Genomic DNA, 27,380 nt, shown 5'->3' on the forward strand with positions numbered 1-27,380 from the left:
AAAAAAAAAAAAAAAAAAAAAAAAAAAGTTCACGTATGTTCTTCTTAGTTTATTCTACTCAAAACACCATTAAAAATACCTTAGCTCCCTTTTTCTGTTTTTTGTTGTTGTTGTTTTTAGATGGAGTTTCACTCTGTCGCCCAGGCAGGAGTGTAGTGGCGCAATCTTGACTCACTGCAGCCTCCACCTCCTGGGTTCAAGCAATTCTCCTGCCTCAGTCTCCTGAGTAGCTGGGACTACAGGTGCCCACCACCATGCCTGGCTTTTTTTTTTTTTTGTATTTTTAGTAGACACGGGGTTTCATCATGTTGGCCAGGCTGGTCTTAAACTCCTGACCTCAAGTGATCCGCCCACCTCAGCCTCCCAAAGTGCTGGGATTACAGTTGTGAACCACCACACGTGGCCAAAAATGCCTTAGTTCTTAAGTCCACAGGTTATTAAACATACATTGCTCTAACCTATACTATGGATGAAAATTGAAAATTAAGCCAATAACATAAATTATTAGTTTAGAAATCACAGATTTAGAATAAGTCACGTTTTTAATCAATGTGTTTATTTTTTATTTTCACTGGGTTGGTTTGGGGGTCATTAGGATATTTTGAAGGCATATATAGTCATCCCTTGGTGTCCAAGGGGGATTAGTTCCATGACCCTTCAAAGATACCAAAATTCACAGATGTCCAAGTCCCTGATATCAAATGGCATTGTATTTGTATATAACCTATGCCTATATATTCCATTGTAAATCATCTCTAAATGACTTATGTCTAATGCAATGTAAATGCTATGTAAACAGTTATTTGTATTGTTTAGAAAATAATGACAAGATTAAAAGCCTATCCATGTTCAAAACAGATGCCATATTTTAGAATATTTTGATCCAGAGTTGGTTGAATCCACAAAGGCAGAACCCACAGATACACGGGACTGATGGTATACAGAACTAGAAACTCAGAATTCACGTTTTAGCTTGTATCATTATGCAAAAATTGATTAATACCATTAATATTAGTGGCCTCTTTGGTGACACTAACCATTCCCTTGGCAATTTTGTGCTGGTTTTCTATTACTGCCTACCTACCCCAAAATGAGAGGTTAAAAGTGACTACTATCTTATTTTCTCTCAACATGTGTCAGGAACTGAGGCCGGTCTCCCTTGGGCGATTCTTTCTATTCTGGGCGGCATCACCTTGGGCCACTCAGTGGTAGTTGGCCAGTAGCTAGACTTGTCTGGAGGGGTCATGAAGGCCTTGGGCCTATCCTGGTGCCTTGAGAGGGGCAGCTGGAAGCCTGGATTTTGCTGTGTCCCTTCATGTATTCTTAGAGCCTCGCAATGGGGTCTCTCCAGTAGGGTGGTAAATATTTACAGGGTGGCTCAGGGTTCTGAGCCAAGTTTTCTCACAGCCCACGTGTGGAACCGTCAGTGGTACTTTGATTTTTCGTCAAAGCTGCCACACGCCAGGCTCAGAAATAGCCCTTTATGCATTGCATGCCTCTATCAAAATATCTCATGTACCTCATAAATATATACATTATGTACCCTCAAAAATTTAAAAAAAAAAATTTACAAAGAAAAAAAATAGCACCTGCCTTTTTGATAGCAATGCTGACAGGAAAGTTTCAAAGAATCTGTGGCTATCTTTAATCTGCCCCAGCCTGAGACCAAAGGACCACACATAGACATGCAAAGTATAAGCTCAAATCAAACTTGGAAAGACTGAAGCCTGGTTTAATTCTAACAATAATAAATTACCAAAATAAACAAATCCTGCGTTAAGACAGTGCTGAAATAAAAGATGTCTGTGTTCCACCCTAGAACTTTAACTATCATAAACAAATTCAACATAAAAATGTAATGCTTTGTTTTTAGAAAATTAAAGAAAGAATGGGAGCTAATACTTGCTAATTATGTATCTGATAAAGGTCTAACTATCAAGACTATATAAATAACTCACATGACTCGATAAAATATAAATGAATTAAAAAAGACAAAGGATTTTTATATGCATTTCTCCAAAGAGTATATATGAATGGCCACTAAGCATATAAAAAGATACTTAACATCATTCATTAGGGAAATGCAAACCAAAATTACAAGGAGGTATCACTTCACACCCACTAGTATGGCTGCTATACTAACAAATGTTGGCAAGGATATGGAAAAATTGGAACCCTATACATTGCTGATAGGGATGTAAAATGGTGTAGCTGCTTTGGAAACCAGTCTGGTTGTTCCTTAAAAAGTTAAACATAGAATTACCATATGGCCCAGTCATTCCACTTTTAAATATACACCCAAAAGAATTTAAAACAAACTCACACAAAAACTGGCATACAAATGTTCACAGCAGCATTATTCATAATAGCCAAAAGGCAAAAGCAACCCAAATATGCACCAACTAATGAAGGGATTAAAAATTATGGCATGTCCACACAATGGAATATTAGTCATAAAAAAGCAATGAAGTACTGATTTATGCTGTAACATGGATGAACCTTGAAAACACTATGCTAAGTGAAAAAAGCCAGACACAAAAAGCCACAATATTGCATACAATCCATTTAAATGAAATATCCAAAACAGGCGAATCCATAGAGACCGTGGTTAGTGGTTGCCAGGGGCTGGGAAGAGAGGGTGGATAGAAATGGGGAGTGACTGACTGCTCATGGAAACAGGGGACTTTTTTAGGGATGATAAAATATTCTGGAATAAGATAGTGGTAGTGGTTGTACAGTTTTGAAAACATACTAAAATTACACACTTTAGAAGAGTAAATTTTACGGTATGTGAATTATATTTTAAATTTTAAGAAAAGATAAGAGCCACTTGTTAGCTATGCAACTTTGGGCTTATAACAAATCTACTCTGTGCCTCAGTGTCCTCACCTAGAAAATGTGGTCATAACAGTGCCTGCCTCATAGGGCCGTTGTGAGAAATACACAAGATAATCCAAGAAAAGTACTTAGCACAGTACCTGCCACATAGCAATGTGTTCAAAGATGCCATTTACTATTATTTCCTTTTCCCAAAAATGTGTTCCTTATGACTGTTATGTTTCTTCTCTCTTTAAAAAAGTAAAAAAAAAAAAATCAAGAAACATTTTGCTTATTAATCTTTACTGATTTTCAGCTACTGGCTAATAGTTCTCTCTATATAAAAAAATTCTTATGCTTGATAGAATACACAACAATAATGTTTAGAAAAATAAAATGTGGTATCTTGGATCTAGTTTTTTGAGGAACCCAAATCCAACACCCCTACTACTAATACTACTACTAATACTGATATTAATACTACTACTCACAGGTAAAGGAGAAGAAGAAGGAAGAAGCAGCATTGATATTTGTTGAGTACTGAACATGCACTAAGTGGTTTATGTTCACCCCCATGTGTCATGACAGTGCCAGATGCAGAGGATGCAGTATGATTTTCCCACAGTCCCAGGCCCCCGAGGACACACGGTGGGCCATGAGGGCACAATAAGATGGCTATAATACTAGTGAGTACTGGTATATATGGGAGCACAGAGAGAAGGCCATGCTGCCTGGAAAGGTCAGGAAGGCATCACAGAAGTGTAAAGGGCTTTCTGTTTTTCTGTTTTTGAGACAGAGTCTCACTCTATTGCCCAGGCTGGAGTTGGAATGCAGTGGTGCAATCTGGCTCACTGCAACCTCCGCCTCATGGGTTCAAGCAATTCTCCTGCCTCAGCCTCCTGAGTAGCTGGTAGGACAGGCATCTGCCACCATACCCGGCACATTTTTTTATTTTTGATAGAGATAGGGTTTCACCATGTTGCCCAGGCTGGTCTCAAATTCCTGACCTCATGTGATCCACCCACCTTGGCCTCCCAAACTGCTAGGATTACGGGCGTGAGCCATCGCACCCGACCACATACTTTACCATATAAAGTACATGAGCTTTAAAAACCACGAGGAGGGGAGAGGGAAAGGCATTCCCAGCAAAGGAAACAGCAGTGACAAAGGCAAGGAAGCATGGAGGTGTGCAGGGTGCTTGGGGAGTTGTTCGTCTAGAACATTGACTGAATGATGGGTAGGGGTAGAGGGGAAGAAACTGGACCCGAAATGAGTGAGCATTTAATGCCAAAATAAAGTTTTGGACTTGCCTTTGTAAGTTTGGTACCACTAACGATTGTTCAAGCTAGGGACTGGCACAACTAGCAGTCTTCCTTGCTCTTTTGTCCTTCACTAAAGCAGCATCTGAGATGTCTGCTCCATAAATGGCTCCAGTGGGGTGAACAAGCAGCTGACCCGGACCACAGAGAACATTAGCTCCTGCCTTCAGATCAGTAAGGCCTATGATCCTGTTGCACAGGTGAGGCAAGTGGACAAGTAAAAGTGATCAAGCATTTAATGCTGAGGTCCTAGAGAAAACCAGGACTCCCAATAGAAAGGGTGAAGAAAAGAAGGGAGGGACAGGAGGGGTGAGGGAGCTCCATTAAACCTCTGTAGGTTAAAAGAGCTGTCCATTGTGCAAGAGACAAAACGAGATATTGGTAAATTCCCTTCTTAGAAGCCATTAAGGAATACTGGAAGCTTTACCAGCTCCATCCAACAGAACTTTCTGTGATAATGGAAATGTTCTACATCTATGCTGTCCAATACGCACCCATCAGTCAGAGGTGGCTGCTGAGCACTTGAAACGTGTGCCACTGAAGAACTGAGTTTTAAATCTTATTTCGATTAAATGTAAGTAGTCTCATGTAGCTAGAGGTCTCCATATTGGACAGCATAGTTTTAGAATCTGTATTTTCTTATCCCTTTTCATCTATTGTTTCTTAGACAAATGCAGCAAAGGGAGTTTGGAATCCCTTTCCATCTGCTATGGTTTGAAGGCTTGTGTCTCCCCCAAAATTCATCTGTTGAAATCCTAACCCCTTGGCCAGGCGCGGTGGCTCAAGCCTGTAATCCCAGCACTTTGGGAGGCCGAGGCGGGCGGATCACGAGGTCAGGAGGTCGAGACCATCCTGGCTAACACAGTGAAACCCCGTCTCCACTTAAAAAATACAAAAAATTAGCCGGGCGAGATGGCGGGCGCCTGTAGTCCCAGCTACTCGGGAGGCTGAGGCAGGAGAATGGCGTGAACCCAGGAGGCGGAGCTTGCAGTGAGCTGAGATCCGGCCACTGCACTCCAGCCTGGGCGACAGAGCGAGACTCCGTCTCAAAAAAAAAAAAAAAAAAAAAAAAAAAAAAAAAAAAAAAAAAAAAAAAGAAATCCTAACCCCTAAGGTGACAGCGTTAGAAGGTGGGCCTTTGGGAGGTGATTCGGTCATGAGAGAAGAGTTCATGTTGTTTGTAAGTATCCAGTCTACGGTAGCTTGTTACAGAAGCCCAAACAGACTAAGACACAACATTTTAAACATTCCGTCACTTCTGAATGATTTCAAATTGTTCTGAGAGACCCTAAAATTGCTTAATCATATAAAAGAGGTATTCAGTGTCATTTGTCAGATTGCCACCAAAATTCTGAGAATTCAGCCAATGAGTTGCCAGCAGTACCCTCTCTAAAAGAATAAAATTGGGTGTTGTTTTGAGTAGAATCAATCTTTATTTAGTATAAGCGTAAAGATTTTGGTGTGCGTTTCTCTTTCCAAGTAGTTGGATGAACCAGGACGTTGGGCTAGATGACTTCTGAAATCCCTTATAACCACATGGTTTCAGAGTCTACAGATGTCACTGGGTTAATCTTGCTTCCTGTTGTGTTGCATCCTAACCAAAATATCAAAGCACCTCTCCAAAGCCCTCTGGCTCACACCCCAGGGCAGGAAAAACTCAATAAAGTTGTAGTGTTTCACCATCAGAAACCTAGACTGGCGGAAAGAACAATTAAACAGCTTCAAATCACCTCACTCTTCACATATTGCTATGGATAGAATTCCCCACTCCTGTCTCCTCCTTCCCACCCCAACAAACAAACCCTTTAATTCCCCGGAAGCAGCCCACACATCCCCTAGACCTCCCCAAGTAAAGTCTCTCAATGTCTCCAAACAGGGGTGGTGTCTGCACTTGGCAAGCAGGGGCGAGGTCTATCAGTTGGCCTCTCAACCTATCCATACACTCCTGTGCACACAAGTGGGAACAGTGGCTTCAGGACACACAGCCTTCAGGACAGAAGACACCCACAGAGCATGCTCTCCTGAGTCAGAGTGGATGTGAAACCAACCAGTGTCAGCCAGGGTGCCAAGTCAGCCCATCTCTCCAAGGCCTCCTTTCTCACCGTCCAATGCTCTAACATGCCCTGACTAAAGCCCCGACATGCTTGGGGAGTACAGATGCCATGACAACGGTGGGGGAGGAGAGTTAGGGAATATCACTGCTGTCAGCTATCACTGGAAGTTCTGTAAACACAGGCAGGTCATTCACAGCTAGAAGGGGTGAGGAAGAGCTGCCCCCCCTACTCTTGGGGCTGTCCAGACCCCAGTGGACAGGGGTAAGACAGGGCTCTTACTACCACAAGGCCACAAGTGAATTAATGTGCAATTATCATTGTAAGGGGATGGGGAAAAAGTAAAAACCCAAAAAATCTGTGATTTGGGCAGGTTCCAGCATGGATATTAATATATACACTCCTCAAAACTCAGTATCTTTTGCTGTTCATTCAAGACCCCGTATGACTTATAATGAATTTAAAGTCCTGTATTAGACAATCATACTCCTCCATGACCAAATTTGCATAAGACTTTATCCTAAAATTTGCATTTTAATTTAGAATTACCTAGCAAGGACAATAAGCCCTAACCATATGCCAGTCTAACCACAGTGTCTTCAAACTCTTTACACAGATGAAGATCCACAGGCACCTACTGCTATCCTCAGTGTGGTCACCACTGTTTGGTCTCAGTCAGCACAGGGTCAAGCACAGGAGATGGGAAACCAAGTCATTAGTAAGCACCAGGGGAGAGTCAGACCCGGGGTCCTAGAAGCCCAGAGAAAGGATTTCTAATGCGATAAGTATTGTAAACTATTTCAAATACATCTACATATATCTACATTTTCTCGCTTTTTTATCCATAGATGGGGGAAAAAAAAGTTGCCATGCTTTCCATATATTAGATATGTAAAATACCAGGAAACACTTCCCTTTATTTTCTCAACTTCCCACTTGGAGTTAATCAAGAACAGAACACAGGCGGGGCACGGTGGCTCTCGCCTGTAATCCCAGCACTTTGGGAGCCCAAGAAGGGTGGATGACTTGAGGTTGGAAGTTTGAGATTAGCGTGGTCAACATGGTGAAACTCCGTCTCTACTAAAAATACAAAAAATTAGCCAGGCATGGTGGTGCGCACCTGTAATGCCAGCTACTCAGGAGGCTGAGGCAGGAGAATTGTTTGAACCTGGGAGGCAGAGGTTGCAGTGAGCCAAGATCACGGCACTGCACTCCAGCCTGGGCGCAGAGTGAGACAAGAAGAAATAGAAAGGAGAGAAAGGAAGAGAAAGGAAGGGAGGGAGGAAGGGAGGGAGAAAAGGAGGCATGAAGGGGGAGGGATGCAAGGCGGGAGGGAGGGAGGAAGGGAGGGACGAAGGGAGGGAGGAAGGGAGGGACGAAGGGGAGGCGCGACGAAGGAAGGGAGGCAAGGCGGCGGGACGAAGGGAGGGATGAAGGGAAGGGAACGCAGCGGAGGGATGAAGGGAGGGACAACCAGGGAGGGCAGGCAGGGAGCGGAGAAAGGAGGGAGGGAGGGAGAACGGAAGGGCGGAACGGGAGGGGAGAGAGGAGAGAGAGAAGGGACGAAGCGGAAGGGAGGAAAGGGAGAGAGGCGGGAGGGAGGGAGTGAAGGGAGCAGAGCAAGGGAGGGAGCGGAGGGAGGGAGAAGGGACGGGAGGGAGGCCGAGGCGAGGCGAAGGGAAGGGAGGTGAAGGGAGGGCGGGAGATGCGAACACAGGCGACTCAGAAATGACCCAGGAGAAGGACAAGTGGCTGACTGAAAGGAAGCACAAAACACAAGAGAGATCCCCAAAATGTTCTAAGAAACAGGCCCCCAATCAAACATTCTCACAGTCGCTTTAAAAATAAAACAGCCCAAACATAGAATAGGTCTATGGCCAAAGCCTGGTCTTCCTAGTCCCTCCTCACAGAGATGTAAACTGCCCACGAAAACGAAACATGTACAAGTTCTGTACATATGAATGCACAGGAAAAAAAGACGGGCAGGATGGACCTCCAAATGGAGTCATGTGTCTCTCTGCATTTTCCCACATTAAAAAGTGCCTGGAGGGATTCCACAAACCCAAATGGTAGCATCAGATTATGTCTGGGGGTGGGGTCTGGGGTGATCTTTTAAAATACTTTCCTATCTTCTGAATGTTTTATATGGTGCATAGATAATATTCATAATCTTTTAAAATGCTACTTCCATGGTAGAAAAAAAAAGGCCTTTGCAAGTTGTTAGAGATGAGCTGGCACTAAGAATACATTTGCAGTAAGGATGGGGAATGCCAGTCAGAAAACGGCCACCTGAACCAAAAAGTCAATCCCTGAGCTCCATCAGGTTTTGAAGCACCACATTCCACCTCCCCCACCGTTGTCTAGGTGGCTGCCAAGTGCTACTTGAGGAAGTGATAAGCATCACTATCTGTCACACATTTATCCTTCAGGAATGAAAGGTCAGGGAAGAAGACACTAAAGCCCAATTAGCATCACAGCAGACTCATAAGCTATTATACAAGTCATCTCCACAAATGAATCCACCTTCCTTGTCCAGAAAAAAAAAAAAAAATCCAAATACTATTGAAAATATTGTAAGTTTCCATCAAGTCTGGCCTTTAAAAATTTTCTCATTCACAATCAAAGCCAATGAAACTAAAATTTTCTTGTATGAATGTCTTTTAAATGTTCCCTGATCACTTGACTTTTGTCCCTTTTAACCCACTTTTCACAAAGGTCAAAGTAACTTGAAAACAGCAGTATTCATAAATTTCTCCATCTCCCGACCTCACTCCCAAATATTGACTTTTGTTGATTTTGAATGACCCTACATTCTTTGATGTGGTCACTTGAAAAGAGTAGGGCCTATCTAAAAACAGACTGATAAACAGACATATAGCCATGAATGGATTCAAAAGCAAAGTTGTTTTCCTTGAGGGATTTGTCAAAGCACCAAGGGTGGCCAAGAGTCTGAACTTCCAAGAAGCAGCCTTACTGCAAATCAGCACCTGCTACTAAGCCCCCAACTCCGAGGAGTGCCTCACGTCAGCAAATGGCTTTCACTTCACTCTCCTGCTTGAGCTATATGACAACCTTATGAGACAGAGATCATCATTTCAAAGATGAGGAGACAGAGGTTCAGAAAGAACAAAAATGGCAACAAGTATGCTCAATACGTCCTTGGCAGAGCAGGGATTTAAACAGGTCTTCTCACTCTGAACCCCACAATATCATTTCTAAACCAGAATGTCATGAATTGAAAGATGGATATATTCAACTAATCAGAAGACACTGTTCATTCAAAGTGTACAGGAACTGCCCTCCCCTCCACCGCCAAAATGCTCACCTTGTATAAGCTTACATCCCCAAAAAATGAGTGCAAAAGGCTGATGTAATTTTAAGAAATATCACTTAAAAAAACTGTAGAATCAGAATCCATTTAGAAGACTGAAGGAAGATTCCTTTGATTACATCAAGATTGCAGACATCCTATTCCAGAGCTGTTTCCTCTGCAATATATGAAAATATGGGACTCAGGGGTTTGGGGCTGAACCTTTCTATTCAAATTATGCCAGTAAACTAGGATGGGAGATGGAAAGAAGAGAGAGCATGCTAAGCAATTTGGGCTTTTGTCCCAGCTTAGCCACTTAACAGCTGTGTGACTTTCAGCTTGTCATTTAGGTTCAGTTGGCCTCCATTTTCTAATTTATAAAAATGGAAATAATACCGCCTACCTCACAAGCCTCTGTGAAGAGCAGCACAAGCATGGATGAAGCTCACACAAGTATGAAGTATTAATTATCATTATTTCTGCCAACAGGCCAGTTCCTGATTCACCCTCAGTGCTTACTGAATTCCTGTAACACCGCTGTTCCTATCCGAGAAGTTTCCTAACACCACCCACTTGATAAAAACCACAAGAAGCCAGGCTTGGTGGCTCATGCCTATAATCCCAGCACTTTGGGAGGGCAGAGCAGGAGGATCGCTTGAGCCCAGGAGTTGGAGAATAGCCTGGGCTACGTGGCGAAACCCAGTTTCTACAAAAATTTAGCTGGGGATGATAGTGCGCACCTGTGCTCCCAGTTGCTCAGGAGGGTGAGGTGGGAGGATGGATTGAGAGCCTGGGAGGTCAAGGCTATACCACTGATTGCACCACTGCATGCCAGCTTGGGCAACAGAATGAGACCCTGTCTCAAAACACACACACGCGCGCGCACACACACACACACACACACACACACACACGAATCTAACCCTTGCATTTCTTGCATTTAAGACCTTCAAAGTCATAAACAAGTAGATTCTCATAAGAATGGTCTTTATGAATCTCTCCTACCACTTTCCCCATCAATGCTGCTTTAATTTTTATAATGCACTAAATGCTGGATGTTTTGTTTTGTTGTTTGTGTTTTCAGAGGAAGTCTGTATTCTAGTCTTCCTGGCAGACCAATCCCATACCCCGGTGACTCCACCTCAAGTAACACAGGAAGCCACAGGATGAACCTGTGTGACATGGAGAAAAGCAAGATTTTGTCTGTTTGTCAGTTTCTGTCCATGCAGAATCAGAAACTGTCCTAAAAGGGACCCCACCACCCACAGAGGGAAGCACATGGTGGCCCTAGCTGACATCTGTGAGGCTACATGTCACAGCAAGGACAAGAAAGCAGGAGACCCAGGTTCCAGTCTTAGCATCACAGCCTCCTGGTTGGGGCTCCCTTGTGTATAAACCAATGGAGGCTGGGCGAGATAGCCAAACCTCTAGATTTCAAAGGTCAATACATTTTTTTCTTTTTTAAGTCTGGGAATTGACTTAGGGTTATTCACACTTTTGATTTTTACAAGTAAGAATAGTAAGAACAAAAAGTACCATAATTCCACTTAAATAGCTAAAATGTAAAGACAGAATCAACTACTGATACACACAACAGCATGGATGAAATTCAAAAGCTTTTTTTTTTTTTGAGACATGATCTTACTCTGTCACCCACCCTGGAGTACAGCGGTACAATCTCAGTTCGATGCAACCTCTCTCTCCTGGGCTCAAGCAATCCTCCCACCTCAGTCTCCTGAGAAACTGAGACTACAAGTGTGCACCACCACGCCCAGCTAATTTTTGGGGTATTTTTTGGAGACAGGGTTTCACCATGTTGCCCAGGCTGGTCTCAAACTCCCAGACTCGAGAAATCTGCCTGCCTCAGCCTCCCAAAGTGCTGGGATCACAGGCGTGAGCCACCAAACCCAGCCTCAAAAACTTTTTGTAAGTAAAAGAAGTCTGATGTGAAAGGTCATATAATTCTACCTATAGAACATTCTAGAAAAAGCAGAACTATAGATAGGAAACCAATCAGCAGTTGCCAGTTGCGGAGGGGTCAGCGAGGAGACTGATCATAAAGGGGATAATAAGGGAACCTGCTGCTGGCAGGGTGGAATTGTGAGTACAGTGGTGGTTCCACGACTCTATATATTTGTCAAAACTCATTGAACTTTACGCTTAAAAAGAGTAAATTTTATTGCATGCAAATTATACTCCAATAAAACTCAATTTTTTAAAAATGCAATCAATATTCTATTCTACCATCTTCTACAATAAAAGGAAGAATATTTTAACCATCCAAAAGCAAAGCAACATAATTTTGAAAAGAATAGTCATTTATTTTGAATAAAGTTATCTTTGGGAATAATTTCCTCCTTTTCTCATTTCACTCTGGACTGGGGAAAAACTTCATCAGGTAGTGACTAAGGCAGGTCTGGGTTTTGAAACCACTGGCTGGGTCATCCTTAAAGCCTTTTTCAGCTCTACAGTTCTATGCATCTGGCTATCCTGTAGTTCTTACTAAAATGAGTTTGAATTACAGCACCATTTTACCTGCCTAATGTTTGTTCCAGGGAACACAATTTCATTTTTTTTTCCCACCCTGAACACGATTTTACATAAGAGTTTTTAAAAGGCAAAATTCCAAGCAGCTGTAGGGAAAGTATTCTCTATAGTCTACTGTAAAGGGATCTGATCTGCTGAGAAGAAAGAAACACGGTGAAGAGGAGGCTTGGCATATATTCCTAATAACCATGATGCAAATTAAGCAGCAATACTATAGTTGATTAGATACCAAGTTTATATTCACTTTGAGCCTATCTCTGTTTTCACTATTTAACTTCTGCTTAAGCAGCTTTGAATTTGATAATGCTGTCATTGCATAATAAGGTCTGTTCATAGTTTTAAAATTATTATTCCCTAGTTGATCATGATAGCTAGGATATAAATGAGTGATAATAGCACTTTCATCTCCATTTCTCAAATAAGAAATTCTCCAGGCCTAAACTTCTAAATTATTTATTTTGATTCTAATATTAATAGATTAGTCAGTATTCCTGAAGCTAACCAGAGAATATATCAGGAATTCAAACTCTGCTTCCAAGAATCTTCAAATTCTTTTTTTTTAAACTACCATTAGGACGCCTTTAATTTTCCTTCTCTACAATGATTCATCAAAATATTAAGGTACTTAAAGTTGGTTCCCCTACCTCAATTCCCACTCCCAAAATAAATTCCAGATGAATCAGTGATTTAAATATAATAATTAACCTATAAACTCCTTGAAAACAGTGAAGAATATTTTCATAATTTTGGACAAGAGATACCCTTTCTAAATATCATATAAAACCAAAAGCCAAAATAAAATACTCATAAACTTGACTGCAAAACTTAAAATATTCTACAAAGCAAAAATTTTATTCAAATTCAAAATACAAATTGTATACTAGGAGATAATATCAACAGTACAAGTGACAGACCAAAGAAAAATCCTTTGTATATAAAGAGCTACTACAAATCAAGAGGAAAAAATGAGCTCAACAGAAAAACAAGTGAAGGATACAAACTGGCAGTTTGCATTAATTTTAAGAACGGCCAATAAACAATTGAAGACATACTTGGCCCCAGTCATGATTTTAGACATGAAAATAAAATAATGAGGTATCCAATTTTGATCTGTGAGAACAGAAAAACCTGAATGTTAATAACACCCATTAATGAGAGGGGGAAGCAAACCCTTACAGAAGTGGTGGGAATACAAATAAGGGCAACTGTTGTAGAAGACAATTTATCAACATCTATGAAAATTTCAAAGACACATTCTACGATCCAGCAATTCCACTGGTATAAATTCATCCTACAGATACACACCTAGAGGCATAAGAATATATATGCACAAAGACGTCACACACTACAGCATTATATGTGACAACAACAATAAGGAAACAACTCTAAATTTCCATTAGTAGAAGACTTAAATAAAGCACTGACATCCATTCCTAAGAACACCATCTGGCCATCCAAAAAGGAGCACAAGTAAATCCATGTGCCTAATATAAGAAGATCTCCAAAATTTGTTAAGGAAAAAAAAAAAAAGGAGAAAACAGTATGTATGTGATCTCATTTGTATAAAAACATGTACTTATGTAGATAGTTATATACACATACACATACCAAGACATACTAACACATGCCTAGAAACATATGCAAGAACAGTTAAGAGCAACTATCTCTAATGAGCACATAGGACAATAGGTGGGGATAAGTCCTTTTAGTTTTATCTTCTTCCACTCTGGTTTATAAAAAGTAAAGACACATATAAAAAGACAAAAACAAATTGCACTTCCTACATGTATATAAAGTACCAATTAAATGTTGAGAACTCCTACTATAATTCCTGGAAAATAAAGAAGGCCAGTTAGAGGAAAATGCTTTAGCATTAGGGCTGTACCTACAGTTCCTGAAGATTCGACTTAGGGCAAGTTAAGTGAGGCATTACAGGTAAGTGCCACCGTCCTAAGCAAGTTAAGGAAAAGGGGATGTCTCTTTAAAAAAAAAAATTATGAAGAAATTATTTGAGTTTGTAGTTGGAGGCAGAACAGCCAGGTGTATCTAAGAAAGACATTTCACATGGCCCTGACCCAGAAAGCAGGCAGGTTCTAGCAGATGGAATCATGAGAAGTTTCAAGTGTGGATCTTTCTACCAGATGCATGGAATATGGAAAAAGATAGCAGTTGACTACAATAACTATATTTGAACTAATGATATAAAGGAGTAGCCCTTGGAACATTAATTTTAACAAATATTTATTGCCTTAGATAAATGCATTTTAAAATTATTTCCTGTATTGTAGTGACTGTAAATCCTCCACAATAATCCATGAAAATGCCCACCTCCTACCTCCTGCACACCTAACACAAGATTTCACAAGATCCTCAGGAGAGAATAAATCATACTTGGATGCCAAATTACCCGAGAACATTTTTATACACTAAGAATGCAGAAGCTCCTTGCAAAGTACATAAGCAATTCAGGGAGTAGGTTTTATTTAAGGATCGGTGATGGCTACTAGTCTTCACAAACGGTAAATCTGACAACTCTGTCTCCACAATGAAATCATCTCCTAGAGCTTCACAATAGACCAATTAACAGCTGCCTAAAGTGACAACAGAATGCAAAAGTGTCTCTCCAGATTTGGTTCCCATAGTGTCTGCATGCCTTCGTATTCTACCTACAAGAAAATCCTACTGCATTTCTCCCGGCTTTAAATTTATGTGCAGCAGGACAAGTAGGAATTCCACTGCAGTGGGCAACTTTAAAATAACATGAAAACACCTTCCCCACAGAAACAAATAAGGGGGCTGAAAGCCATGCTGGTTATTCGAATGCCTCCTTCCTTTCTCATGGTGACTTACCTTAGAATTCATTTCCATGTGGTATTTGGCACAAGCTCGAAGCTGAGTCACCCAGAATTGTTTCTCTTTTGCATCAGCAGCTAAAATAGAGAAAAAAGAGAAAGAAATGATTGCAGAGGTTGTTCCAAAACACATCCAACTTATTTCTACACCCACCTAAGGGGGTGGGGAGCCTGGGGAGTGAGAGGTAGCGAGAAGGTAGGGAAGTGAGCACAGATCACAGCGTTCTCAAGCGGCCTGTACTTACACCAAAACAGAGACTGCACTGACTCTCCACGGAACATCCTCTCTTGAGTCATATGAAAAATGGATCCTGAAATACCCATTATAAGAATAATTTTGCCATTTTTTAACCTCGTCTGAAAAAAATCGTTTCTATAATACTTCTTTAAAAAGGCAGCAAGGAAGGAACCACGTGCTTATTTTCAAATGCCTCTAACCTTGTGTAGCTAATGAGTATCAAACGGCATCTTTTTTTTTTTTTGGAGATGGGGTCTGACTCTGTCCCGCAGGCTGGAATACAGCAGCGCCATCTCCACTCACTGCAAGCTCCGCCTCCCAGGTTCACATCATTCTCCTGCCTCAGCCTCCCGAGTAGCTAGGACTACAGGCGCCCACCACCACGCCTGGCTAATTTTTTTGTATTTTAGTAGAGACAGGGTTTCACCGTGTTAACCAGGATGGTCTCGATCTCCTGACCTCGTGATCCACCCGCTTTGGCCTCCCAAAGTGCTGGAATTACAGGCGTGAGCCACCACGCCTGGCCTCAAAGGGCACTTTTCCAGGGCCTTTTACTATCTACCAGGGCTGTATTGTGGTGTCACTAGCATTTACAAAATAAGTATTCAGTTGAATTACCATTTTAGTATGTTCTCAAAGATTCATACGATTAGAAAGAGCAAGATACCAAATGCTGCCTTAGAGAGCCTCAAATTTCCCCCAAAGAGACGTTCAAGTGCAAGTAGCCATGTTGTACAGTCACATCCTTCCGTCTATAACCTACCTCTCAAATAATATATATAAAGTTATTCTTAAATATCATGGGCACACAACAGGTTCTAATGAAATCTAAATCATCAATTTAACCACATAAATAACTGCATAAATATTATAACACTAGCTGCATAAATGCTGACTATGAAAAAACAAAAAAAAAAAACAACAACAACAACGATTTCTTGGAAATTATAACTGTTTACAAAACTGGGCCTCGGTGTCATTTGTCCCTGAAATCTGATTTTGGCTTGAACTTTCAGGTGAAGAAATCTAGAGTTACTAAATGAGAAATTCTTTGGCTTAGTCCCATTTAAGGCATGAAGACGGCTTCCACAAACCCCAAATGATTTGTCTGTCAAAAGGCCTGTTGCGCAAGTCTGATTTACAGAGTGTGCCAGGTGAAATGAACTTCCAAAGACAAAGGACTTTGCAGAAATTAGGGCCTTTTTCCTCAGTAAACTTGAAGAATTGCCAGTTTGGGGCAGTCCTATCCAAAGGCTTTGCATCAGAAGTACTCCCAAAAGCTGTGCGTCTCATGATATCATGATCCAGCTCCTACTATGTGCAGGTAAGATGGGAAATGAGACACCAACAGCCAGTTCCTTGTGGGATGGGCTAGGAACAAGCCAAAAACATGCAGAAATTTATCCTGACTTTTTTTATAGTTAAGCTTTAGCTAAATTTAGCAATTGCGATTATTCCAGGCAGATCATAAAACCTCTATATTTGCTATTAAAATTGCCCTCTAAAAAAAACCTAGGGCTTAATAATCCAAAGGATATTAATGATTCAATGGCAAAACAAGATGGCTCAATTGCTAAATCAGTTGGATTTTTCTTTTGTATGGGTTTGTGTCATTTTATAAACCACAGGCAGGGTGGAAAGTGCCATTAGGTTTTTGGTCTGCTATTGTTTCTGCACTGACAATTTATTAAGCAATACATGGCAAAGCAAAGCCAAGGCCCATATAAATCTAGCCAGCTGGAATGCACACTGCATGAATCTCAAGAGAACATGAATCTTATCACATTCCTGAAAAAATTTTATCAACTATAGACATTTTTACTTCCTAGGTTTTTGGATTGTTTTATAGATTCTGAAATATGACTTGCATAGAGATAATAAACATTAGCTTATTCCATCTCTTGGGTAGTAAAGCTTGGCAGAAGAATGGTGAAAATTGGGCTGAGAAGTGAGGAATGTAGACCGAAAGTCGGACTTTGCAGAGGCAACTCATTATGGTCACGAACAGATAGCAAGTGGCCATTTCTTCGTACCTAGCTCTTACTTAGTCAAAAGAAAATGTTGCATAAAAAAGGCAGAATTTTCAACCACCTCTCAATACTTAATACATACTACTTTTCCTCAGGCCTTGATAAATAATATAGACTCTGCGTGTCCGTGTGTGTGTGTGTGTGTGTGTGTGTGTGTGTGCGGGCACGCACATGTGGGCATTTGGATTTGTTTCATTATTTTATTAGACGAAAAGTGGCAGAAGAATCACAGCAATGCAATCACAACAGATCCTGGTAGAATGATCTAGCAATCAAATTACACTGTAATTCTATTACAAGTCTGACATTCTGTGCAATGGATGTGTCTTGAGGGCGAATGCTGGACTCCCTGGAAAGTCATCCTCATCTCTGAGATGCTGGGCAGGTATCCATTTTATTTTTTCCTTTACTAAAGCAAAGATATCCATTTTCAAGAGGCAAAGAAAAGGGAAGAAAGCATACAAAGGGACATTAACTCCATTCTCACCAGGCTCTACAACAGTGGACCCAACAAAACTCAAAGGGGCACTTTAACAAGAAATGGTTGTAGAGAAACTTTGGGAGGAAGACGCTCGCACCCTTAAAGGGCTTATTTTGCCCTTATATAGCACAGCCCTCACAGGGCACCGTAGTGAAGATTCATACTATCAGGTCAAAGAAAATATACTGAGCTAACGCTTAAGATCTTCGAAGTCCTAAGGCGTGCTGCTTTGGCAATCACTCACCTTTCCTTTGTCCTTAATTCCTCAGTTAATTAGGACAAGTAATTCCTAATGTCAGCTCCATCTCCCCACCCCAGGGATAAGAGGGGCAGTGTGTGTCACCACAGAGTCCTCCAAACACAGCAAACTGTCAAAGGCAATTTACAGAAACAAAAAATCAAAAAACAAGAGAGCCATCACCATGGCAACTATAAATGTAGCCCGCGAGGCCTGTCTGAAAAGTTACTGGGAGAAGAACGCACCTCTCAGTTTAAACATCTCTCCATTAGCAGAGTACACGACCAGCATGTGAGGAGCTTCGTCGCTCAGGGACACTATGGCTCCAGACAAAGACAGGACTCCTCGAGGCTTCTGGTGTTTGCTTTGCTCATTCACAAAATACTGCAGGATGCCAGCCTCGAAATCCAGTACGAAGTACCTGCACAGAGAAACCACAGTACATCATTTTTCTCTCCTACCCTATTCTGCACAGCAAAGCAGAGAAAAGCAAAGTGATCCAGAAGTCAACATCAAGACTCCACATCCATGAAGCTGGAAAGCAAAAGTCCCTCCCAGATGCCCATACAAAGTTAGCCTGAGTAGGGACAGAGCACTGAATTCTTAAATCAGAGTGGAGTTCATAATGGGGCACTTATGGGCAAGGGCCAGGACCACTCAGGATTTGGTGCCATGCCCACACTTCACCCAGTATTCGTGGATACCACATTAAACCTCAGAATGGCAGAGACCGGCAGAAGCACTGCAACACAGCCTCTTGCAACATGCTCCATGTGAATTCACAGGAACAGTTGAAATTCACAAGGCCTCCAGTAGAGGTAGTTTCACACCCAGATAGCAGCAGCAAGCTTGGTCTCCAACTTCCTGCCAGTGGCATGGGTACCATAAGGAGCCTGAGGACATGGCAGCATCCATCATGGAACTGCGGGTGCTTCTGCAACCACCTGGACACACTCCAGCAGGCCCATTCACATGAAAGCAAGGATTCCCCCTGCTCTGAGATGTTGAAATGCCACTGAACTCTACATCCATGGTAAAAGAAGAACTGCAATTTGCTTAAATCACACAATGAATCTTTGTAGCCAAATATCTGGCCTGTTAATTTTCTCAGGCTATTACCTAGGAAGTAGTCAAGACAATTTCCCCTTCTCCACCAGGATGGAAATGTCTTCACCTGAGCCTCAGATTATTACTGTGGCCTCGAGGCCTCCCCCTGCTGACTTTTCTACATTCTCACTTCATCTTCCATTGATACTAGTCTTTTCTCTCTTCCTTCATAGTCACCAAGTTGCTTCCTACCACAGGACCTTTGCACATGCTGTTCCCACTGTCTGGTGCAGTTACTTAAAGTGTGGTCTGCAAATTTTGATGGTCTACAAACTGTTACCAGTCCACCATAGCCTTTTGAAACATTTCCTGCATTTGGCTCCGTTTCAATATCCAAATGCAGAGATCAGTTGGACAAGTCTCAATGGTTCAGAAGTTGTCAAACACACATGGTCCACACAAGCTACATACTAGTCATGAATCAATAACAGTGCAGCTGGCGGATGGGGGAAAGCAGGTCCTTCACCACCGGCAGGTTGAAAAACCCTTGCCCAGAATGCTACTCCCCCTGCCTGGAATATGGATCCTACCCCTTCTCGCCATGTTAAGTTCTCCTGACCAGGTCAAATATTCTTTGCTGTAGCACTTTGAAATGCTCCCTCATGGCACTGGCCCCATTTGAAGTCTACATTTGTGTGATTATCTGATTCAATGACTGGTTTCCCCACTAGACTACACTCTGAGGAGGTGGAAAGTGTCTTCCTGTACACAGCACCCAGCAATGTGCCTGATACTTCATTGCTACTCTGTTAACACTTGTGAAAGGAATGAATAAAGAAAAAAAACCTACTAAATCCCACGTTTCTCCATCCATGCATCAAAGCACCTGAGTCATACAGTGAACTGATACAGGCAATGCAATATATTTTACATGTTTGAGGGATACATGGCAAGAGTCAACATACCTACAGTCTGCACTACCAACTCGGACTTTCCACAGTTTTCATATTACACTGCACTACATTCCTTTCGATGCCATCATATTTTTGCAAAGAGTTTCAGCAGGTGCTACAATTAAAAAAACATCAACATAGAACAGGAAAAGAGAACAGCAATGTCCAGTATGATTCCAAGGTTTGAAAAGCTGTGCAGCACCCACAGGTACATACATCCCATTAATAAGTAACTGTGGTTATTTAAGAAACTATTTTTCTTTCAATTGATATTTATTATTTTTTCAAATAGCTACTGAGTTGTTTAGACATAAATATGTATGGGGATGTTTGGAACTAACCACTTCAAAAATGAATCCGTTAGATACTTATTTTAACCTAGAAGCACCAACAACCAGGAAAGTTTACGAACTTCTAACGTAATTTATTCTCACAATAACCTAACAGAAGAGATGTTATCCCCATGTTACAGGTATCCTGAGACTTGAAGAACTTTAAAATCCAACTTCAACTCTTCTGTGTCCAAAGTTCAGACTTGGGTCTACTCCAGCAAGCTCAAGCTCCTTGATTCTCACTCAAGTCCTTCCTTATAACTTTTCCATATCACTTCTCCAGGACCTAACTTACACCCTTCATTCTCCAAATCTCCCTGCTCCAACAGAGATAATGAAGCTGAAAGCTCCTTTGCCTGGCAATAGAGGTCCCTACTTATGGCCCCTGCCAGGGAGCAAGGCGCAGCCATCTCATTAGCACATGACTGCCCAGGTGGCAGTCCTCCAAAGCTCCAAGTCCTCTAAGAAATCATCCACTTTGAATTATTTTTAATATTTCAGATGGTCTGGCCAAGACTCGTATCTATTTTACTCTTCTTCCCTCTTATCTCTCAAGTCATTCTAATAAAGGTATTTCTGGTTCTCATGAACAGCGTGGATAAATGAAGACGCAAAAATGTCAGAACCAGGGCTATTCAAAGTGTGATCACCAAGCCGGCAGTAACAACGTTGCCTGGGGTCTTGTTAACAATGGAAAATCCTGAGCCCCACCCGAGCCCTGCTGAATCATAAACTCTGGGTTTTAACAAGCTTCCAGGTAATCTGTTACAGGTGAAGTGTGAAAATCACTGACGTAAACTACCATCAACAAATCCCTTTCCTCCCCTTCCAGAGAAGTCACATCCAGAACATATTTCTCAGCTTTCCCTGCACTTAGGGTGTGGCTGTTTGAGCTTCAGCCAATAGAATGTGAGCAGTAGTGCGCACACACGCACTGGAATGGAGACAACCTACAGCACAACTTGGGAGAGCCTGGGTCCCTGAATCACCACCTGGAAGAGCACAACCTGCTGAGCAACACGCACAGCAGACCACTATATTAATAAGAAAGAAACTTTAATTAGGCCACGGGGATCAGTATCTGTTACAGCAGCTGCTAGCCTTACATTAACAAAGACACAAAAAAACCCTTCTTTATTTCTATTTTCACATCCTTCTACTTGAAATTTGCCCCTATTCCTTAATGTGGGGCAAAATACAAACTCCGTCAATGAGAGAAGAACCAGGGTAACTTCTGAGCAGCCAATGCTCAACTTAAGTGCTGACTCTGCCTTCTCGAGGAGTGTCTTCCACTTGACCTGTATTTAATGTTGCCATGACTGCAGCTGTGCAGACAATGCTCATGGCAAGTCAGAACGTGAACAATCATCCTTTCAAGCTGAGGAAGGAGACTAGTTAGGCTCACACTGCAGCACGTTGTGCCACGTGTGCCCCCCTCCACATACCTGCAGACACAGAGCTTCAGCATCCCCTTCCACAAGCATGCCATTTTTTTTTTTTTTTTTGAGATGGAGTCTCGCTTCTTCGCCCAGGCTAGAGTGCAATGGCATGATCTCGGCTCACTGCAACCTCCACCTCTCAGGTTCAAGTGACTCTCCTGCCTCAGTCTCCCCAGTAGCTGGAATTACAGGCAAGTGCCACCTAATTTTTGCAAGTGGCCAACCTAATTTTTTTTTTTTTTTTTTTTTTTTTTTTTTTTTTTGCATTTAGTAAGAGACAGTGTTTTTCAACCATGTTGGCCAGGCTGGTCTCAAACTCTGACCCTCAGGTGATCTGCCCACCTCAGCCTCCCAAAGTGCTGGGATTCAGGCGTGAAACCACCACACCGTTGATTCTTTTTTTTTTTTTTTTTTTTTTGAAATGGAGTCTTGCTCTGTCACCCAGGCAGGACTGCAATGGTATGATCTCGGCTTGTTGCAACCTCCTCCTCCCAGGTTCAAGCGATTCTCCTGACTCAGCCTCTCGAGTAGGTGATATTACAGGCACCTGCCACCAGGCCCAGCTAATGTTTGTATTTTCAGTAGAGACGGGGTTTCGCCACATTGGCCAGGCTGGTCTCGAACTCCTGACTTCAGGTGATCCACCCACCTCAGCCTCCCAAACTGCTAGAATTACAGACATGAGCCACCACACCTGACCACATGCCACTCTTACACAGAGGGAAGTAGAAAAGGAAGGGGATAAACTTTCAATGAAAAGGCTACTTGCCCTCAGTTTCCCCATCCACTCTATGCCATTGATTGGAATGAAGCAAAGGTTTAACTTTTCTCTCCTTACCGCTCCTACCAGCTTCTTCACAGAGAACCTGCCAGCTTTTCTGTCTCCTAGAGGCAGCTTCCCAAACACATCCTGTTCAAACAAATTAACTATATATTTGAAGAGGACATTATTTAGGAGCTGGTACAAAGAAATGAATAGAATGCTGTTTTATTTTTTCAGTAAGGATGACAGAATAACCAATTGATGTCACATTATATAGGATATAAGGACACATTAATGATTTTTCACGTTACCTGTTTCAAACTGACATCTCTAACTTTCCGCCTCAGATGGAAAAAAAGAACATGTTTCCACTGCTTTCTAAAATAGTTTCAATGCAAATGCACAGGTTTGAATCATGTGTACTAAGGAGTGTACGCTTCTTCTAAAGACAGTTAAAATTTTTATCATATTTGGAGGGATACTATCTGATTAAAAATTGCAACAGACTAGAAAAAAATTGCAACAGACTAAACAAGTGTTCTTTCAGCATGGCCTTTCACAGTTAAGTCAGCTTGTGTCATACACAGGTAAGACTGTCCATACAGCAATAAGAAGAATTCCGGCGGGTCACATTCCCGGGTAGGAAAGAAATTACATTTGGTTTCCCACAGGGTCATGGCTTTGTCAGGTGCTGCTGTTCGGAGCTCGCAGCTGTATCTGAAAGTCACAGTTTTCTTTCTAAATGGAACAATTAACCATATTTCTGGATCAGGCTTCATTAAACCAAGTGAAATTGTTAGATAAAATCCTGAAACATTCTTAAAGATCTTCCCTTCTGGAGAATGGAATAAGGCAAATCTAATTCCTAGGTTCTGGGGTTTATTAATTAACTTCTTGAAGTTACAGTGTGCAACTTGACTGCTGTGTTGGTGAACTTAATTGTACACAGAGAGAACCTATTTTCTTTGCTATGTTAAAAAATAACATCAATAAAAGAGAAAAAAAATCAAAGCATGTGCTGCGGGGAGAAAGGGAAAATGAGGCAAGCAAGCAAACAAACCCATGAGGAAAGCCATCTTCACTCTCACCAGGCTAGCTTCTTGGTGAAACCCTTGCCCAATCCCAAAGCTGGGAGATAGGGCAAGTGTAGGTCCCTTCCTGGGAAGGGCTGAAGGACAAGCCATTGCCTACTAACATCCTTCAGATATATCCATTGTTTCCAAAAGAAACACAAATGCACACATATATACCCTCATATACACTTACATATGTGACACACTCACACCGATGCCCACACACATGCATCTCTCACACACTAGACATATAAACACACTCACACAGGTACTTGCATTCATGCTTACACATGTTCACTCACATACTCACAAACTCACGCACACTTGCACAACTGGAGGCGTCAGGACTGTTACACACTCACACATTCATAACCACCCATGCACTCACCCCTGAAAGTGCATTTGCACATATTCACACTCACCTGAACACGTTCTCACTCATGTCCACACACTGCACTGCCCTTACCTACTCACGGTGCCTTCCCGGTCTTGCATCTCTGAGGCATCACCTGTCTGCACCTGTTTCATTGCTGCCTCTACACCCCCATCTACCTGACATAGTTTCATTAAGTAAAGTTGACAAAAGCATACGTTTCCTTCGTCCAGGGAGGAACTGGGCCTAGGATTTCACCAACAACCCTTAGCCAAACTCCAGGCAAGAAGAGAAATAGAAAGGAGAGGCCGGGTGCAGTGGCTCATGCCTGTAATCCCAACACTTTGGGAGTCTGAGATGGGTGGATCACCTGAGGTCAGGAGTTCAAGACCAGCCTGGCCAACATGGTGAAACCCCGTCTCTACTAAAAATACAAAACAAAATTAGCCCAGCGTGGTGGCAGGTGCCTGTAATCCTAGCCACTCGAGAGGCTGAGGCAGGAGAATCTCTTGAACCCAGGAGGTGGAGGTAGGTAATAGTGAACTGAGATCACACCACTGCACTCCAACCTGGGAAACAAGAGCAAAATTCCGTCTCGAAAAAAAAGAAAGGAGAAGGAGGTGGGGGGTGGGGGGTGGGCGGCTGCCATGGGAAACAGCTCACTCATGCTGACAGCCAGAAGTTAGAGCCAAACTGCAAGAGAATTACTAACACGTACGAAAAAATACTTCTTTGAAGCACTTTGCTAGACAGGCTAGTCCTAACAAAAAGCAAAATCATTTCATCTAAATTTAAAAGTGAAAATTAAAACAACAAGCATAAAGCACCCAAGAAGGGGAGGTTATGGCCCTCTCTTTCATGACTGAGCAGCACACCTTTCATAGCCACATTACTGCTATTACTAAGAGGGGCTCAGACTCCTCTTAGTCCTGGTGAGGATCAGCCCCTCACTGCCACACACGATGGCCAAGGCCAGGGCCATGAAGGCCCCTTACCTACCCAGGCCCACCTTCTGCCATGTGAAAGAGGAATGAGCACCAAGCTCCCAGCTGACCACAGCCTCGTGGAGAGGTGGACCTCCCTGCTGAGATCTGCCTTGCCTTCCCCAGGCCTCTGTCTTCTGAGACTCATCTGCTCCAAACTGCTGAACTGCATGAACAGGGCCTGTGAACACATTTCTGCACCCCGTCTTGTCCTGACCAATGGCAACCATGAGATGTTCTTCAGCTTAAGACCCTTCTCCTGGCTGGGCGCAGTGGATCACGCCTGTAATCCCAGCAATTTGGGAGGCCAAGGTGGGCGGATCATGAGGTCAGGAGTTCGAGACCAGCCTGGCCAACATGGTGAAACCCCATCTCTACTAAAAATACAAAAAGTAGCTGGGTGTGGCGGCATGCACCTGTACTCCCAGCTACTCGGGAGGCTGAGGCAGAAGAATCACTTGAACTCAGGAGGTGGGGCTGCAGTTGGGGCTGCAGTGAGCCAAGACCGTGCCACTGCACTCCAGCCTGGGTGACAGAGTGAGACTCCGCGTGGGATAGTTACTACCTGACTCTTCCAGAGCTGCAGTCAACAGATACCCCCATGAACACACACATGGCAGAGGCTGAGACCCTCCCTACCTTCAGCATTTCCCCTCCCCCATGGTTCCCACTAAAGGATTTGCCTGGTGCAAGAACCGAGCTGGAAGGAGCAGCTCTTTCCAGCAATGTACATACTGATTCTTGAGGTTTCAGCAGCCTTCCAGGTCCCTCCTGTGCACAAACATCTAAAACTTCACCATCTCTGAGATCAAGAAGCACCTTGTTTATAAAACTTCCTATCTCCTACTTACAGAAAAACTCAGGAACAATCAGCAAAATAAAGCACACTCAGTATGTGAAGTGGGGGCCAAACTACGGATGCATTTTCCCGAGTGTCCCATATGTCTTTAAAATTAGTATCATCTGGTAATCATTTATTGAACCCTTCTCATCTCCAAAGATCAACAGACTAAAGTCTACAAGAAGTTTTCTCCTTGGAGCTACCAGTGTCACAAAGGAGGTATCTACACATCTCCAGGTGGGGCTGTAATGCCTTAATCATTGTGGTGAAGGGAAGCACAATATAGAACCCCAAAATATGCTCAACCTAGAGGGTAGAAAGAAAAGAAACTTTCTTCCTTCCCTATAGTAGTCTTGTCATCTTAGAAGAGTTTATACTCAAAAACCTTAGAGTTTCTGGCTTGGGAGAAAATAATAAGTCTTCTAGAATTTCTCTCATGATAACCAAACTTCCTGGAAGGAAGACACTGGATCCTGCAGCCAAAACCTTACAACAGGTTCCAAGGCATAGCAACTGCAGGCAAACTCAATCCCAGCCAAACTTTAAAATCTGGAATCTTCCTAACTCTTGGAATTTGTGGCAAAGGCTAGAGAAATGCAGTGGTCTTCTTACATCTCTCAGCTACTCGTCTGTGACCAGAGTCCCACCACTGCCACCACCACCATCCTCCCAAACCACCAAGATATAGAGATTCCAACACACCCCAGGTGGTACTAAATTGTCAGAGGGTCCTCAGGCTCATCACCACGCCAGGAATAAATATAGTCTATTACATAAGAATTATATTAGAACACACGACCAGATTTCAAAATATACTACAAAGCTGTAGTATCCAAAACAGCATGGTACTGGCACAAAAAAAGAGACACATAGACCAATGGAACAGAATAGAAAACCCAGAAATTCCTGTATCTACAGCCAACTGATTTTTGACAAAGGCACCAAAAACTTACATTGAGGAAAGGTCAGTCTCCTCAATAAATGGTGTGGGGACAGCTGGATATCCATATGCAGAAGAAAGAGACTAGACCCTCAACTCTCATCCTATACAAAAGTCAACTCAAAACGAAGGAAAGACCTAAATGTAAGACCTGAAACTATAAAACTACTAGAAGAAAACAAAGGGGAAATGCTGCAGCACATTGGTCTGGGAAAATATTTTATAAATTAATAAGACCTCAAAAGCACAGGCAGCCAAAACAAAAATAAACAAATGTGATCACATCAAGCTATAAAAACTTCTGTGCAACAAAGGAAACAACAGAGTGAAAAGACAGTCTACAGAACAGGGGAAAATATTTGCAAACTATTCATCTAACAGAAGAATAATATCCAGTATATACAAGAAACTCAAACAGCAGCAAAATAAAATAAAATAAAAAACCTCATGAATAATGGGCTGGGCATGGTGGCTCACACCTGTAATGCCAGCACTTTGGGAGGCTGAGGTGGGCAGATCATCTGAAGTCAGGAGTTCAAGACCAGCCTGGCCAACATGGTGAAACCCCATCTCTACTAAAAATACAAAAGAAATTAGCCAGGCCTGGTGGTGTGTGCCTGTAATCCCAGCTACTCAGGAAGCTGAAGCAGGAGAATCACTTGAACCCGGGAGGTGGAGGCTTCATTGAGCTGAGATCCCGCCCCTGCGCTCCAGCCTGGGTAACAGAGTGAGACTCTATCTCAGGGGGAAAAA

General features: G+C 42.4%; 1 protein-coding gene across 1 annotated transcript in view; it reads right to left on the reverse strand.

Moving 5' to 3' along the window:
* Positions 1-27,380, reverse strand: part of LOC108539187 (oxysterol-binding protein-related protein 10-like) — a 246,133-nt gene that overhangs the window by 124,601 nt on the left and 94,152 nt on the right. Inside the window, exons 2-3 of the mRNA XM_017887691.1 lie at positions 18,129-18,304; positions 14,895-14,974 (exon numbers count right to left, since the gene is read on the reverse strand). Of these exons, the coding sequence (XP_017743180.1) occupies positions 14,895-14,974; positions 18,129-18,304 (256 nt within the window). The remainder of the gene's footprint in view (positions 1-14,894; positions 14,975-18,128; positions 18,305-27,380) is intronic.

This window comes from Rhinopithecus bieti, unplaced genomic scaffold, assembly GCF_001698545.2.
Source record: "Rhinopithecus bieti isolate Rb0 unplaced genomic scaffold, ASM169854v2 scaffold_17429, whole genome shotgun sequence".
Classification (NCBI taxonomy): Eukaryota; Metazoa; Chordata; class Mammalia; order Primates; family Cercopithecidae; genus Rhinopithecus; species Rhinopithecus bieti.